Source organism: Paralichthys olivaceus, chromosome 16, assembly GCF_024713975.1.
Source record: "Paralichthys olivaceus isolate ysfri-2021 chromosome 16, ASM2471397v2, whole genome shotgun sequence".
NCBI lineage: Eukaryota > Metazoa > Chordata > Actinopteri > Pleuronectiformes > Paralichthyidae > Paralichthys > Paralichthys olivaceus.
The window spans coordinates 2,633,792-2,646,976 of NC_091108.1; the positions used below are offsets into that span (position 1 = coordinate 2,633,792).

General features: G+C 44.6%; 1 protein-coding gene across 5 annotated transcripts in view; it reads right to left on the reverse strand.

Moving 5' to 3' along the window:
* The window catches only part of cadm3 (cell adhesion molecule 3), a 77,429-nt gene that overhangs the window by 4,644 nt on the left and 59,600 nt on the right, over window positions 1-13,185 (reverse strand). The window contains exons 6-10 of one of the 5 annotated variants that reach the window (XM_069511810.1): window positions 8,588-8,758; window positions 7,886-7,976; window positions 1,580-1,752; window positions 704-1,192; window positions 208-228 (exon numbers count right to left, since the gene is read on the reverse strand). In XM_069511810.1, the coding sequence (XP_069367911.1) occupies window positions 208-228; window positions 704-1,192; window positions 1,580-1,752; window positions 7,886-7,976; window positions 8,588-8,758 (945 nt within the window). Of the gene's footprint in view, window positions 1-207; window positions 232-703; window positions 1,193-1,579; window positions 1,753-7,885; window positions 7,977-8,587; window positions 8,759-13,185 lie in introns of all 5 variants that reach the window. The other 4 variants (XM_069511809.1, XM_069511813.1, XM_069511812.1 and 1 more) reach the window with 4 other exon arrangements.

Sequence of the window (13,185 nt, forward strand, 5' to 3'; positions counted from 1 at the left end):
ATATGAAATATTCATCCCTCTGCTCTGAAGTTCAAAGGGTCCCTTGACTATTTTATTTTTTTTCATCCAGAGTACGAGACAGACAAAAAACAGACAGAACTACAGACAGTCAGACCTACAGATGGACAGACAGACAGACTGACAGGTGGACGGAAAGTTAGAACGACAGAAAGTCAGAACTACAGGTGACTGGTGGAAAAGTTATACCTGCAACGTTGTCTGCAGCATCTTCTTAAGTGGATGAGTAGATGGATTGGTGGATGTTTAGATGTTTGGATGGATGGATGATGAATGGATGGATGGATGGATGGATGGATGGATGGATGATGAATGGATGGATGGATGGATGGAGGAGTGTGTGTTGAGGGGTTTGGACAGTTAGGTATCATTAACAGGAGGAAGAGGGAAACAAGAAAAAAAACATCAAACAGTTGTGACACATTTTTCCACTTTTTCCTTCATCATGTGTCCCAACAATTTATATGGGTCAGAGTTTGTAGCTGTGTGTGTGTGTGTGTGTGTGTGTGTGTGTGTGTGTGTGTGTGTGTGTTTAATAAACGAAAGCACAGTTTGTGTGGACGGACAGAAAGAATAGCAGAAGAACTGACGTGACTGGTGTTTGTTTTCCGCTCCATTACAAAGCTCCTCATAAACTCTCTTGTTTGCAAGTGTGTGTCCAAGTGTGTAACTCAGATGGTTTTACCTGTGAAAGTGTAAACTCCATTCAGCTGGACGGAAACTGGGGGAGTAGGGGGGGAGGAGGGAGCGGCAGTGGATGGAGCGATGCTTGCAGAGGACAAAGGAGGGGTGGCCGGGGAGGATGAAGGGGAGAATGGCAGGTCGGGAAAGAGGGCGTTTGAGAGAGTGGTGGTGGAGGAATCGGAGATGGTGGTCGACACGTCAGCCTCTGAGGGGGTGGCAGTCGGGGAGGGGGAGGAGGTGAAAGTGGATTCAGAGCTGGAGCCAGATAATACATCAGTGGGAGAGGCGGTAGGAGGGGAAGAGGAAGATATCGGAGGGGAAGAGGAAGATATCGGAGGGGAAGAGGAAGATATCAGAGGGGAAGAGGAAGATATCGGAGGGGAAGAGGAAGATATTGGAGGGTAAGACGAAGTCATCGAAGGGGAAGGGGAAGATATCGTGGAGTCAGTGGAGGGGGAGGTGGTGTCCGGGTTGTCTGGGTCCGAAGGATCTTGGGAGGAGGAGCGAGCAAGCAAAGCGCAAAAAAGTAGACATGGATCGAACGAGCGGGACACAAAAACGCAAAGGGAGAGAAGCGCACGAACGAGCGGAAGCGGTTGGATGGTGAGCGGTGGCGATTGTGGTGGCGCGGAAGGATGAGAAAACCAAAGAAAAGAAAAACAGGAGGAAAGAAACAAAAGTAAATCAGAGGAGAAGAAAAGATGGAAGAAGTACAAGCAAAGCCACAAGAAGAAATAAAAAAAAATGTGATGAAGAAAAGTAATAAGAAGACAACCCAACCCTTTCACATTTCTCTTTACATCCATCCCTCTCTTCCTTCCCACCACACACTGACACCCTGTTGTTTTTCTTCCCTCCTTTCACTCTTTCTTGTTACCTTGCACCAGGAGTGTGTACTCCCCCTGGCTGGTGCCGATGCCGTTGTTAGCTTGGCAGAGGTAGACGCCATTATCTGATTTGTTGAGCATCTCGAAGCGGAGGAAAGCACCGTCGGCTTTGGCCAGTGAGGGGAGCTCACCATCCTTCTTCTCCCAGTTGTAGGACGCCGGCCTGAGAGAGGAGGGAGACAGAGAGCGCTGAGTTGAACTGTTCATGCTCCGCACATTTTGCATAAAAAAGTCATATAAACTCAAAAGAGAGGTGAAGAGGTGATGAGAGCAGAAGGAAGCTGTGACGGGAGCTGCGGGAGAAAGAAAAGAGATGAAGTCATCAAGAGGGGAGTAGACGGACAGAGGGAAAAGGATGCTGGGAGGAGTGAAGGAGGAAAAGATAAAAGTAGGGGAGGCGGGACAGTCAGAAGAAACAAGAGAACAAGATAGAGTGAGCAATGTAGATGGGGGGGGGGGTAAAGTAAAGTAAAGGAATGATGAGGAAAATGATGGGGAGAAGGAGTGCAGCGGGTCTGGGAAGAAACAAGCTTAAAAGAGATGGAGGGAGAAGAAGAAGATCAGCATTTCAAATCAGCCTGCGTCAAAAAAAATCCATTCTGCATAACAGATTGTGTATGAGAGCGACAGCGAGACGTGCCTTGATAAAAGAATCAATTATGTAAATGCGGAAGTCCTTAAGCACTGTACAGTAATTACAACGATGGGGAGTCTGAATCGAGGACAAACCTGAATGTGTTGGGACTGATTAATCTCTCTTTAAAAATGTGGAAGAAAAAAAAACCTACGCAATCTGTGACCTCACAAGAGAAGCCAGATGATTGTGTCCAGCCGCTGAACCACAAACTCTTCCAGACAGATGCTTTTAAAGTGCAGTCGGGTGATTCCGAGAGCCAAAACCTAAGTTATGGCTGCAGGGCAAAATTCTCAAACTGAGTGGAAGCTAATCGTCTCCTCCCTTGACACCTGCCGCTGAGCAAACACTGGAGAGACTGCGGACTCTCTGCGAAGCTCTACAGTTTGAAAATGAATAGAAATCCTAACTGAGCTTCAAAACAGCAGCTCTGGTGTCAGACAAATAAAAAGGTTAAAAATAAATATTTAAAGAAGCATTTCCTGGTCATGTTTGTCTACATCCTCTCGTCACCTGCGATAAAACGCGTCCAAATGCAGGTTCATGTGCAATTAACTGATCAATTACCTTCACATTCACAGGCCATAACTTGTGTAGTGCTATTAAATGTAATGCTCAAAAGTCAATCTCTGTTATACGGAGGGTAGTTTAAGTGCAGACCATGCTGATGATTCCCATCATGCTTCTCTTCATGGGTTATTCCTGCACGCAGGAAAGGTGGAAACTTTTCAATTAGCACGCATGCATCAGTAAACACTGCACAAAAGTCATGATACGCTTCAAGACATTCTTTATTGCAATTACGAGAACGCTGGTGCAAAAATATTCCTCCTTCCTCGCAGCTGTAATCATTAGCATGAGGTAGAATGAGCTTTTGGGTGTTTGCGCTAAATTATTAATATAAAATGTGTTGAATTATGCTCGTATCTAAATCTGAGTACTTCAACACGTAGTAACAAATACTGTCATCACATCGGGATTCTTATGGTTCAGGGTCGAATCTGCAGGTTTTTTGTATCCAAACTTTATATTCACCGAACCCCTGAAAAGACAAACTCTCCTTTCTTTCTGGCTCTCCGTCTCATTGGTGTCTATAGAAAATAAAGAACTAATAACTCAAATTTAAGGAGACATTTATTTTCTGCTCATATTCAGACTGGAAATTTTAATTAGTGTTGAATTTGCTTTGTGCTGAATCTCCTCTTTTCAGCCTCTGGTGTTAACTCCTGTCTCTTTAAGGCCCCGCCTCCCGATAAAGCGGAGTCTTTGATTGGGCAGCCGACCCGCTCTGTTGCGATTGGTCAACCGTGGATTTAACTTTGCAGAACTTTTATATTTATAAACCAGAAAGGCTCTCAGTAGAGCTCATGCATCCACCAAGGCCAACGGCCCCCAGCATGAAAACACATTTCAATAAAGTATAGATGCAGATTTTTTAATATGGATCTGCACTGTATTGCTCATAAATATCAGTCCCCTTGACATTGCAGATTTTTTTTTCTCCATCCAGATTCATTGCCTGCAGGAATTTAGCGAAAAAGTCAAATGAGCCCTGTTTTTCAATGTTGAAGAAAGTAAATAAAAAGCCCTGATCCCAATCAGCACCAGAAGTCACTGCGCAGGTAATCCATCCAGTGGTTCTTGCATAATCCTGCTGACTGACAGACAGACAAACAAACCCAGATAAAAAACATAACCTCCTTGATGGAGACAACAGGAAGGACACTCAGAGAGCGAATACGAAAAGGTTAAAGAAAGTCATACTCCTCTTTTCCACCAAGTTTCAGTTTAATCAGTTCAGTAGTTCTGCGTTTGTCCCACTAACAAACAGACAGAGCAACGAAAACAAAACGTCCCCGGTGGAGGTGAAAACCTGTACAGTGGAATTTTCAGCACAGTGTTGGTTTTTACAGCCTGTGTCTCACCTACATGATGTTTTGACTCTCATCACTGTCGTATCCACACCGAGCAGACAGTTACCCACACGAGTGCAATGATGCGGCTCACTGATGTGTTTTTAATAGTTTTTTGGACAACACTGAGGCTCCACGGCACAGAGGAATAACGCTAATCAGGCTCTGGCTGCAGAGGCGATCCTGGTTAGCAGCTTTAATTCACTGTTGCTTTTCCTGGGATTTCTTTGACAGTAAGAGACGTGCAGAACATATCCAGCTTTACCCTTTAACAGGTCACAGATTATCCTAATCCCTGTACATGTCACCTGCTGTTTTCTATCCGTGGCCGTGACCTTGCACACTTAAAGTAGCCTGCACGCAATCAGTCAAAGTTATGCAAGGTCTTTTAGTTGCAAACCTGTTAAGAGAACAGTCTTACAGAGTTTAACTTGGTTAAATGAGTTCAAGGGGAGAAATGTGATGCAAAGGGGAGCGCTCCCCCGACGTCCTGATTGAATAAATGGGAAATATAATAGAATGTGGAGCACAAACCCCTTCCCTTCTATTGGAGAGCTCTTTGTATCAGGCGTCGAGGAAACACTGAACGCAACGTGATACGATAAGTTATTGTTCCGAACCAGACAGGATGTGACCGGGAAGAGAAGAGAGGGAAGAGGAGAGGAGGGGAAAGAAAGGAAAGGATAGGAGACAAGAGAACAGAGGATAGAAGAGGAGACAAGAGGAGAAGAAAGTTAAAGAGAGGAAAGGAGATGAGAGAAGAGAGCAGAGGAGAGTAGATGACAGGAGACGAGAGGAGAAGTAAACAATAGGAGAGAAGAGGAGAAGAAAGGAAGATGATATTGAGTTTGATTGGGGGGGTGAGGAGGAGGAGAGGGGAGCTGAGTGGCTGGGCGTGTCGGAGGAAAGGTGTCGTCGTGGTGATTGGGTTTTGACTGACAGCTTTGGGGGGGGGTAACCTGTATCTGATGTGATTGGACAATAGCTCTTCCACAAGCAGCGGTGCACGAAACTGAGCACCCCCCTCCTCTCTCTCCCTCTCTCTCTCTCTCACACAAACACTAGCGTCCTCCTGTTCGCTCTCCCTCTATCTGTCTTAGTCATCCGCTGCTTGTCACCAAATCTTTCTGTCTCCCCTCCTCCCACGCTTCCCCCCCCCCCCACCTCTCTTCTATTGGTCTGTGTTCATTCCCTCGCTACCTTTCTTTCCCGTCATTGTTTTCGCCTCTGTCTCTCAGTTTCTCTTTCTCTTCTCCGCCGTATTCACATATTTTCATTTCTTTTTTTTTTGCATACGACCTCTGCCGCTCTGCAGATGCTTTTATCCGAAGCTGCTCCGTGTTCTGTATGAGTTAAGCACATTTTTAGAATGGGGCGATCCCAGTGGGATTTGAACCCCGACTCCCTGTGCTGGCAGGGGCCATTTGTAACTGCACTGATCTATTTATTACCACAGAGCCAGATCACTTCTCATACACAACATACAGTCCGTCATTTAATGGATGCTTTCATCCACGGCGTCTAATTGTATCACGAATAAACAGTTTTTTAGCGCCGGAAGTCGCCATGGGAATTGAATCCACGCAGCGTTCATTCCTCGCTTTTTCTCCTGTCTATAATTTATTGACTCAATTCCTCGCTGCCTGCAAAAGCGTGTACATTCGATGACAGTCACCTCTCTCTCCCCCGCCTCCTATCCCTTCCAGCCGCCAATCAAACGAACTGGCTGGTCTTGCTCCTTCGCCATTGCTGTGACGAGCTGACAGTAGGGGGGGGGGGGGGAGGAGGAGGGGGATGTTCGGAGGGAAAAAGGTGCGAGGAGAGATAGAGGAGAGTTATAGGGAAGGACGTGGGAGAGGAGGAGGATGATGGGCGGGGCGGGGAGGGCGTCGTGACTAGACGGAGCTGGGCGAGCGAGCTGTGAGTGACACAGCGGCGGAGAGAGGTACACGGTGATGGAGGGAGGCAGGGAGGCAGGGACAGGGGGTGGGGGGGGGGGGGGGGGGGGAGGAGGGAGTGGTTCAATAGGAGTGGTTGGCTGGAGGTTCATCTATAATGCAGAAAGGCCAGGGGGAAAGAGTGCACTTGTGTGGGCAGGGTTTGAGACGCACGGCTTCAGTTTGTGAACAAGGTGTATCAGCGAACATGCGAGCGCTGGTACGAGCAGGTGTTTCCGTTAACTGCGCCTACGTGTGCATATGTGCGTGTCGTGTTGTAACAAGTGAGGACAACTCAGGAAGGAAGGAAGGAAGGATGGAAGGATGGAAGGTGTCAGAAACTGAACACGGTAATGTGTGAGTGCTGGAAAGTGTGTTCATGTGTGTGTCACACACTGCTGTTGCTGCACTTGTCGCCTGTGTGTGCATTATTAAAGGATTTTATTCCCTCAGTTTTACGATTGTGTACCTGCCAAGTATTTTGACACACATTCAGTAAATGTGTGTTTATGTATGTGACTATCTCATGAATTCCAGTGTGAAGCCTCTGGAATACGCTGAAACCTTTGAATGACTCTGGTAAAAGCTTTGATTACAGACTCACCTGTTAAATAGAACCAAGGCTTCTTTCAACGTGCGAGAGGAAACAGGTTTTATGGAAGAGTTTATCTATAACATCTTTTTACAGCAGCAGGTATACGCAGGTTTTTTTTAAAAATAAAATAAAGCAAATGACTTCTTTCCCATTTCCAGTAGAGAACTCTGCTCTTCTCTCGTCAAGTTTGAAACTGAGGCGCTCTCTCTCACCTGCAGCTTTCGTCCACGTTCATTGTGTCACGTTTGAATCACTGTCGATCGATGTGAGTGGGTGTTTTTTTTTGCACACTAACGTTTAATGGATAATAATAATACTGTCAAGAAATCACAGCTGGATGAAGTGAAGGTGACAGATATACATGAGATCATGAGAAGGCTTCAAACACACCGTATAAGTACTTTACATAATACTATACATGTACCATAAAGAGGACAGGACAGCTCCTTATGTGTGAAGCCATCTTGATCGCCTCCTGGTGGCTGGCTGCAATATAGGTTATAAACTCTGCCTCCTCCATGTAAGTGAATGGGACATAAGAAAATAAAAAAATTTCCAATACGGTTTCTGTGATTTTAAGGCGGTTCTTAAGATTTCGGTTTTAATTAGTTATTTGATGCCATGAGATCGTCGTGAAATGTCATGAGTGACAGCGGCACTTCAAACACGACATCACTAATGTTCACCAAATGATGTCAAAAGTGATGGCACCTGAATCCCGAGTATTTTAGCTTCCTTCAGTGATGAGGTCATTTGCCCAAACTTAAACAGATCCTAACCTAATGATTAGAGAATGTGTTGCTCCATCACACAGACGGGCCACGTGCTGGTGTGTGTGTTCTCTTTAATGTCTTCTTCGATGTTGGACATGCAGAGATTTCAGCCGTGGCTACGTCGCAAACTGCCCGGAAATGTTGAAACGTGATTATTGCTTTTTTTTAGCAATATAACTAACGCATATCCTTTAAAGGATGTTGTTAACTTTTATTTATTCCCTTAAAATCTGTATTTTATACCATTAAACAAACCAACAGTTGTGGCTTTTTAAATGAGATGTGACACTGCCTGCTGTCTCTCTGAGTGTCCTAACACCTGTGCCTGCATATGTGTGTGTGTGTGTGTGCATGCTGCGAGAGTGTGTGGGCGCAGAAACAGTGCGTTTGCATGTTTGTGTACTTCTTCTACTTCCACTGCAGGTTTGTGTGCATGTGTCTTACTCTGGGTTGCTGTTGCCCAAACACTCGAGATAAAACTTCTCCCCCTCTCTAGGCAAATCGCTCTCAGGCTGGATTTCTACGTTAGGAGGATCTGTGGAAGACAAAACACAAACACGCACACACACACACACACACACACAGACAGAGTAAAGTTACACAACATTCATGAGTTTAAACCACAGAGACAAAGCACCGACAGTCTCATTCATCCCTGTCGCCATCTACTCCCGTCTGCATCCTGTAGGCGTCGCCGTCCCTCTGCCTCCTACAATGACATAACTGCTTATACAACGGCATCACGTTCCCTCGCAGACGCAGTACCGGTGGCTCCCCCACTGGGTGGCAGCACCAGCACAGAGTCCAACGAGGCTCCATTTATAGTTTTATTTCAAATGATAACTCTCCTTTTCCACTGTGACTCAACTCTGGGCAAGTGCACATGCAGAGGAAGGTTAAGTTCCTGTGTGGTCATTATTACAGGGAGCTAATGTGAAATTACCGGTGCAGAGATCAAACTGCAGAGGGGAGGGATGTGCATGAACCGCTCAATAAAGAGAGGAGCAAGGGAGAAAGGAAAACCAGAGCAGTTTGAGGTCCTGCTTTACATTTCCCCTCTCACATCTGTCGTCTGTGCTGTCCTCTGCCTCTCTCACCGAGTCTGACCCACCCCTTCTCCCTCTCCCACAGTCCCAGTTGACTCACACAGCACCCGCAGAGCCTGCTCGCTCCTCTTGTCCCCGGGGGCCAGAGACGGATGGTCGACGGCACAGGTGATGAGGGCTTTGTCGTCGCTGCGGCTCACCTCCAGCGTGAGCTCGCTGCTCACGTTGTATGTGGGGTCGTCGGGAACCGGCTCCACCACGTTCGAGCGTCCTAAAGGTGAAGAGGGGCGAAGAGAAAAAAGAGAAGGGGACAGTCAGGAGGACGAAGGCGTCTGCATCTTAACCAGGGGCGAGTACAGCCCTGACGAAATAAATATAGAACACATAAGCTCTGAAGGAGAAACATACCCTTTACAGTAATTAGGATGAGGTGGTTTCGTGTTGTGGAAGTGTACAGAGGTGCAGTGACCCCCATTTGTTCCCATTAAATGAAAAATGCCTTTCTGTGCAGTTACCTCGTGCCCTTCTGCATCTGTCATTATATGCCACATGCACTTTATTCGTAACTAAGCATCTCTGCACTTTTTCGTAGCGATATCACATCTTTCCTCGTTTTTCTCCTGCTGACTCGTTCAGTGATGTATAACGTTATATTCAATGAAACGGCTCATCGCATAAAACCTGCAGCTTGCATATTTGTCTGCAAGGTAACTAGGTCTTGCAGGAGTAACATGACTCAGATGTTTGTTCTGCTCTTTTCGGCTGCCAGACATTCGATTTGAGCAAAAAGTTTACTGATGAGTCGCCTGACACAAAGTCATAACTGATAAACACAAGTTACTGATAAACATACGACGCAAGTCAATAAATATTAAACATTTCTTTTTTTAATTGAATCAATTACAGAAATAACCACATTTCTACATTCAAACCTTTCAATGTGTTCGTTTAATGTCATAAATCCAGTCTCATCCATGTTAGCAGATGGGACACAGACCTAATTAATTTTTCCTGCAGGTTAGGTTTTAATTAGTTATTTTGACAGTTTAGGCAGCGACTGGTCAAGTGCATGAATCAGCCGGACCTCGATGCCGTGGCCCCACAACACGATCCTGGATATTTTACAATGGGGGGGGGGGGAGTAGAGACAGTTCCTTAACTTTGTTTAAATCTCTGAATTTGTTCTTTTTGCAATGCTCTTGAATTTACCCTCTTTTAAAGAGGCTCAAACAAGAAAAGCTTCTTCTAGTAACATGACTTTTCATATTCCCTCAGTCTGACGTCCTGCAGCAGCCTCCTGGATCTTGGGAAAACTTCTAAAGAAAATTTCAATCTCAAAGCCACTTCATGCGATCCTCAAAAGTCAATGTTGCATGTCAGCAGCTCCAAATGGCAGCGGGCGTTAACTGAACAGGGGTCGGAGCTCCCTGCGGTACCCAGAACCCCTGTAATATAACATCAGTAAACTGCCCACAGCACTCTCATGTTTACTAACCAGGCCAGCCTGTGATGTTCCATGCTAACAGACACCAAAGGGACGAGCGAGACTCATCTAACGCTGCTAAGTCCAGCTTTCCTTGGACTCTCCCTTGCTGTTGCTTAGGAGATAGCTTCCAATTCACATTATATAATACCAGAGAACAGAATTTTACCCTGACAAGTGAAGAAAATCCACAGCATCTTAACTGCAATCTGTTTCAGCCATATTTTTCTTAAATTAGAGTGTATGAAACTGGTCTGTAATACGGTGCGAATGAGTTATATTATTCACACATTCTCATAAAAAAGCACGTCCGTGTTTGCTTTGTTTCCCTTCATTTTAATTTTCTGGCAGCAGCCGCCGCAGCAGCAGTCTGTGCAGGATGCACAAAACAGGAGGAACCAGGCAGGTGTAAGTGTGGCTGAGATACAGCGGCAGCACTACAGTCAGACAGAGTGCGAAAGCAGAAACACAGTGGAGACTGTCATCCGGAGATTGCACTCTATTGTAGGGAATATCAAACTTGGGCGGTCAGAGCGTGAAAGTGGCTGGTGAATCTTGCAGGGTGGACCAGAACCTTATCGCTTTCTCCTGCATGGAGTCACACGCACAGGTTCACACGTGTACACACACAGGCACGAGCGCATGTAGGTCAAGCTCATGAATAACATATACACAGAGGAGACGGAGATAGCAGCGGGGAAGCTGGTTAGAAAACACACACACACACACACACACACACACTGTCTCACTTTTTCAATCACTCAAACACACAGATATTATAGATGTCTCCTCCTCCGCCTTCCTCCTCCAGAGAACTCTTCAAATACCACTGAATCTAATGACATCTCTCTTTTTATTACCATAACCAGTCCTCTGACCCGCAGAGAAAATTAGTTTACTTTCCAGGAGCATTTCAAAAATCCTATGCCACTCAGAGGAGTCTTTTCGTCACTGTCTGTCTCTCACGATACCCCCCCACGTCTCTGTCTCTCTCCGCACACAGACAGTCGCCTTTTATTAAAGACCATGGATCTCCAAAAAACAGACTAGGGAATGAAGAAACCCTGTTTGTTTACTCACCAAGTCCTGTGTACAGTATTTTCAAAATCATACAATTGTGTTTTAATAAGTTTTTCAGGCCCAAGGGGTCATGGAGCCGACTCAACACATTCATTACTGGGAAAAAATAAGATTCAGTCAGTTTTAAGTGTTTTTCTCCCAAGACAGCAGTGATGCACATTTATTCATAATTCACATTTCCTCAGTTCATTATTGGATCATCAGGGTGGAGGAGCGTGTTAGCGGCTGCAAGCGGAGCAACAAGCAATTTGGAATGGAGAGAAGTAACAGGTTGAGTTACGATACAACTTATAAATTAATAGATACTACCTCCGAAAGGGACAGGTCGTTAAATTTACAAAAAACAAACAGTACGTGTTTTAGACAGGTTGTCTCTAACAGAAATATTCTCCTTATTAATCTGGGATATTTTGTTAATATTGATTATAGGAGATATATTTCTCTGCATGGTACAATATTGTTATATCTGTCCCCGTTGTATTTTAGTGGCTCAGCCCCAGTAACCAGGATGTTGTTACTTTTTTTTTTTTAATAATATAATTTCTCAGCAAAACAAAATTCTGTTTCCGGGGGTAATCTCAACACCTGGACAAATAAAATGAAATCTATCTGCATAGCTGGATGTAATTTAAGTGAGCTGAAGGGCAGGTATAATCAACACCTCTGTATTATTGACAATAATTCTGCAGTAAACTATCTATCCAACGCCAAATGGCAAATTTAGAGACGAGCTAATGAACATAGAGGAGCCTTTAGTGCGGTGGTTTTCATCAGGCGGACAGAAACATGACTAAATGAATGCTGATACCGCTCCATACAAACACACGGGCCAATTATTTCCACGTAACACGAGTGAACAATGTGTCTGATGGTCACTTGTCTCATCCATGTTAACAGATGGGACATTCATTTAATCAAAGCACACGTGAAATACGTTCTCTCAAAGACGGTGTCTGTGATTTTCAGGTTTTGGTTTCTATCACACGGATGTTTGTCAGAGTGTTCATGTTTTGATACGTTTGGTTTTAATGAGTGATTTGATGATATGAAAACATTGTGATTGACAGCTTAGACTGATCAGACCTCGGCACCCGGGCCCCACGCAACGATTCCGCATCAATCTTTTACAACAGGAGGAAGCGGAGACACTGACAAATGATGCTGAGACTTCCATGAGTATAAAATAAAAACACATTAGGTCTCGCAGGTTAAATTCATTAAAAACGACCGTGTATCCAGTTTTAATTAAACCTGCGTAACCATCATCTGCCAAGTTAATATTAGTTTATTATATCGTCGCCTTATTACAAAGTGATGTGACACTTTACTAATAAGATTCATAATTATTACGTAAGCTGCAAAGTTTACAAATTATCAAATCATTACGAAAACATCATATCATCAGTTATGGTTTTAATGAATCATTGAATATATATATTAATATTCAATTATATTTTTCCAGAATTAGTAGAAGAGTGTGCAGCGTTCTCCTTCTTTAAATATTGAAGCTTGACGATACTCTAGCACTTAATGAAAATTTAATGGTGTGCCCACATTTTTCTATAAAACCTTCTATGACTAGAACGAGAAGGTGGGCGATCGTCACATCCGTGAGAATAACTTCCCCCCAGGTGGTGATGCGATGCAGATGAGGTGCTGGTGCTGCTGACGCTTCAACCCTCAAGCGTACAATACACCATAAAATAATCATATTAGGAGAATCAAAAAAAAAAAAATGATGCAGTAATTACTGCGTGCAGCATGTTGGGCTCTTTTAGGTGAGCGTGTGGATTAGAGGTGAAGGAATAAGTTAATTAATTGATTAGTCTCATAAAACCTTTTTAGATTTGTGATATCCTGTGTGGAAAAACCAAAAATAAAGCAGTTCAGATGAAATCCTGCACAGTCACCTGAGCTAAGGAAATACATTCTGATTTATTTGCATGTGAAACTTCCAAAGCCCCCCGAAGGGAATTGAGGATTACTTTTGCTTTCTCTCGCAAAATGTTTTGCGACAGGGTGCAGCTTATATCAACTGCATCGGGCTGGGGTCAGATACAGACACAAAAAACAAGACGCCTGTCGGGTCCGGGTCGGGCTTGGTTAGTTTTCTCTCGGGGCCTGATGGGTTCCGA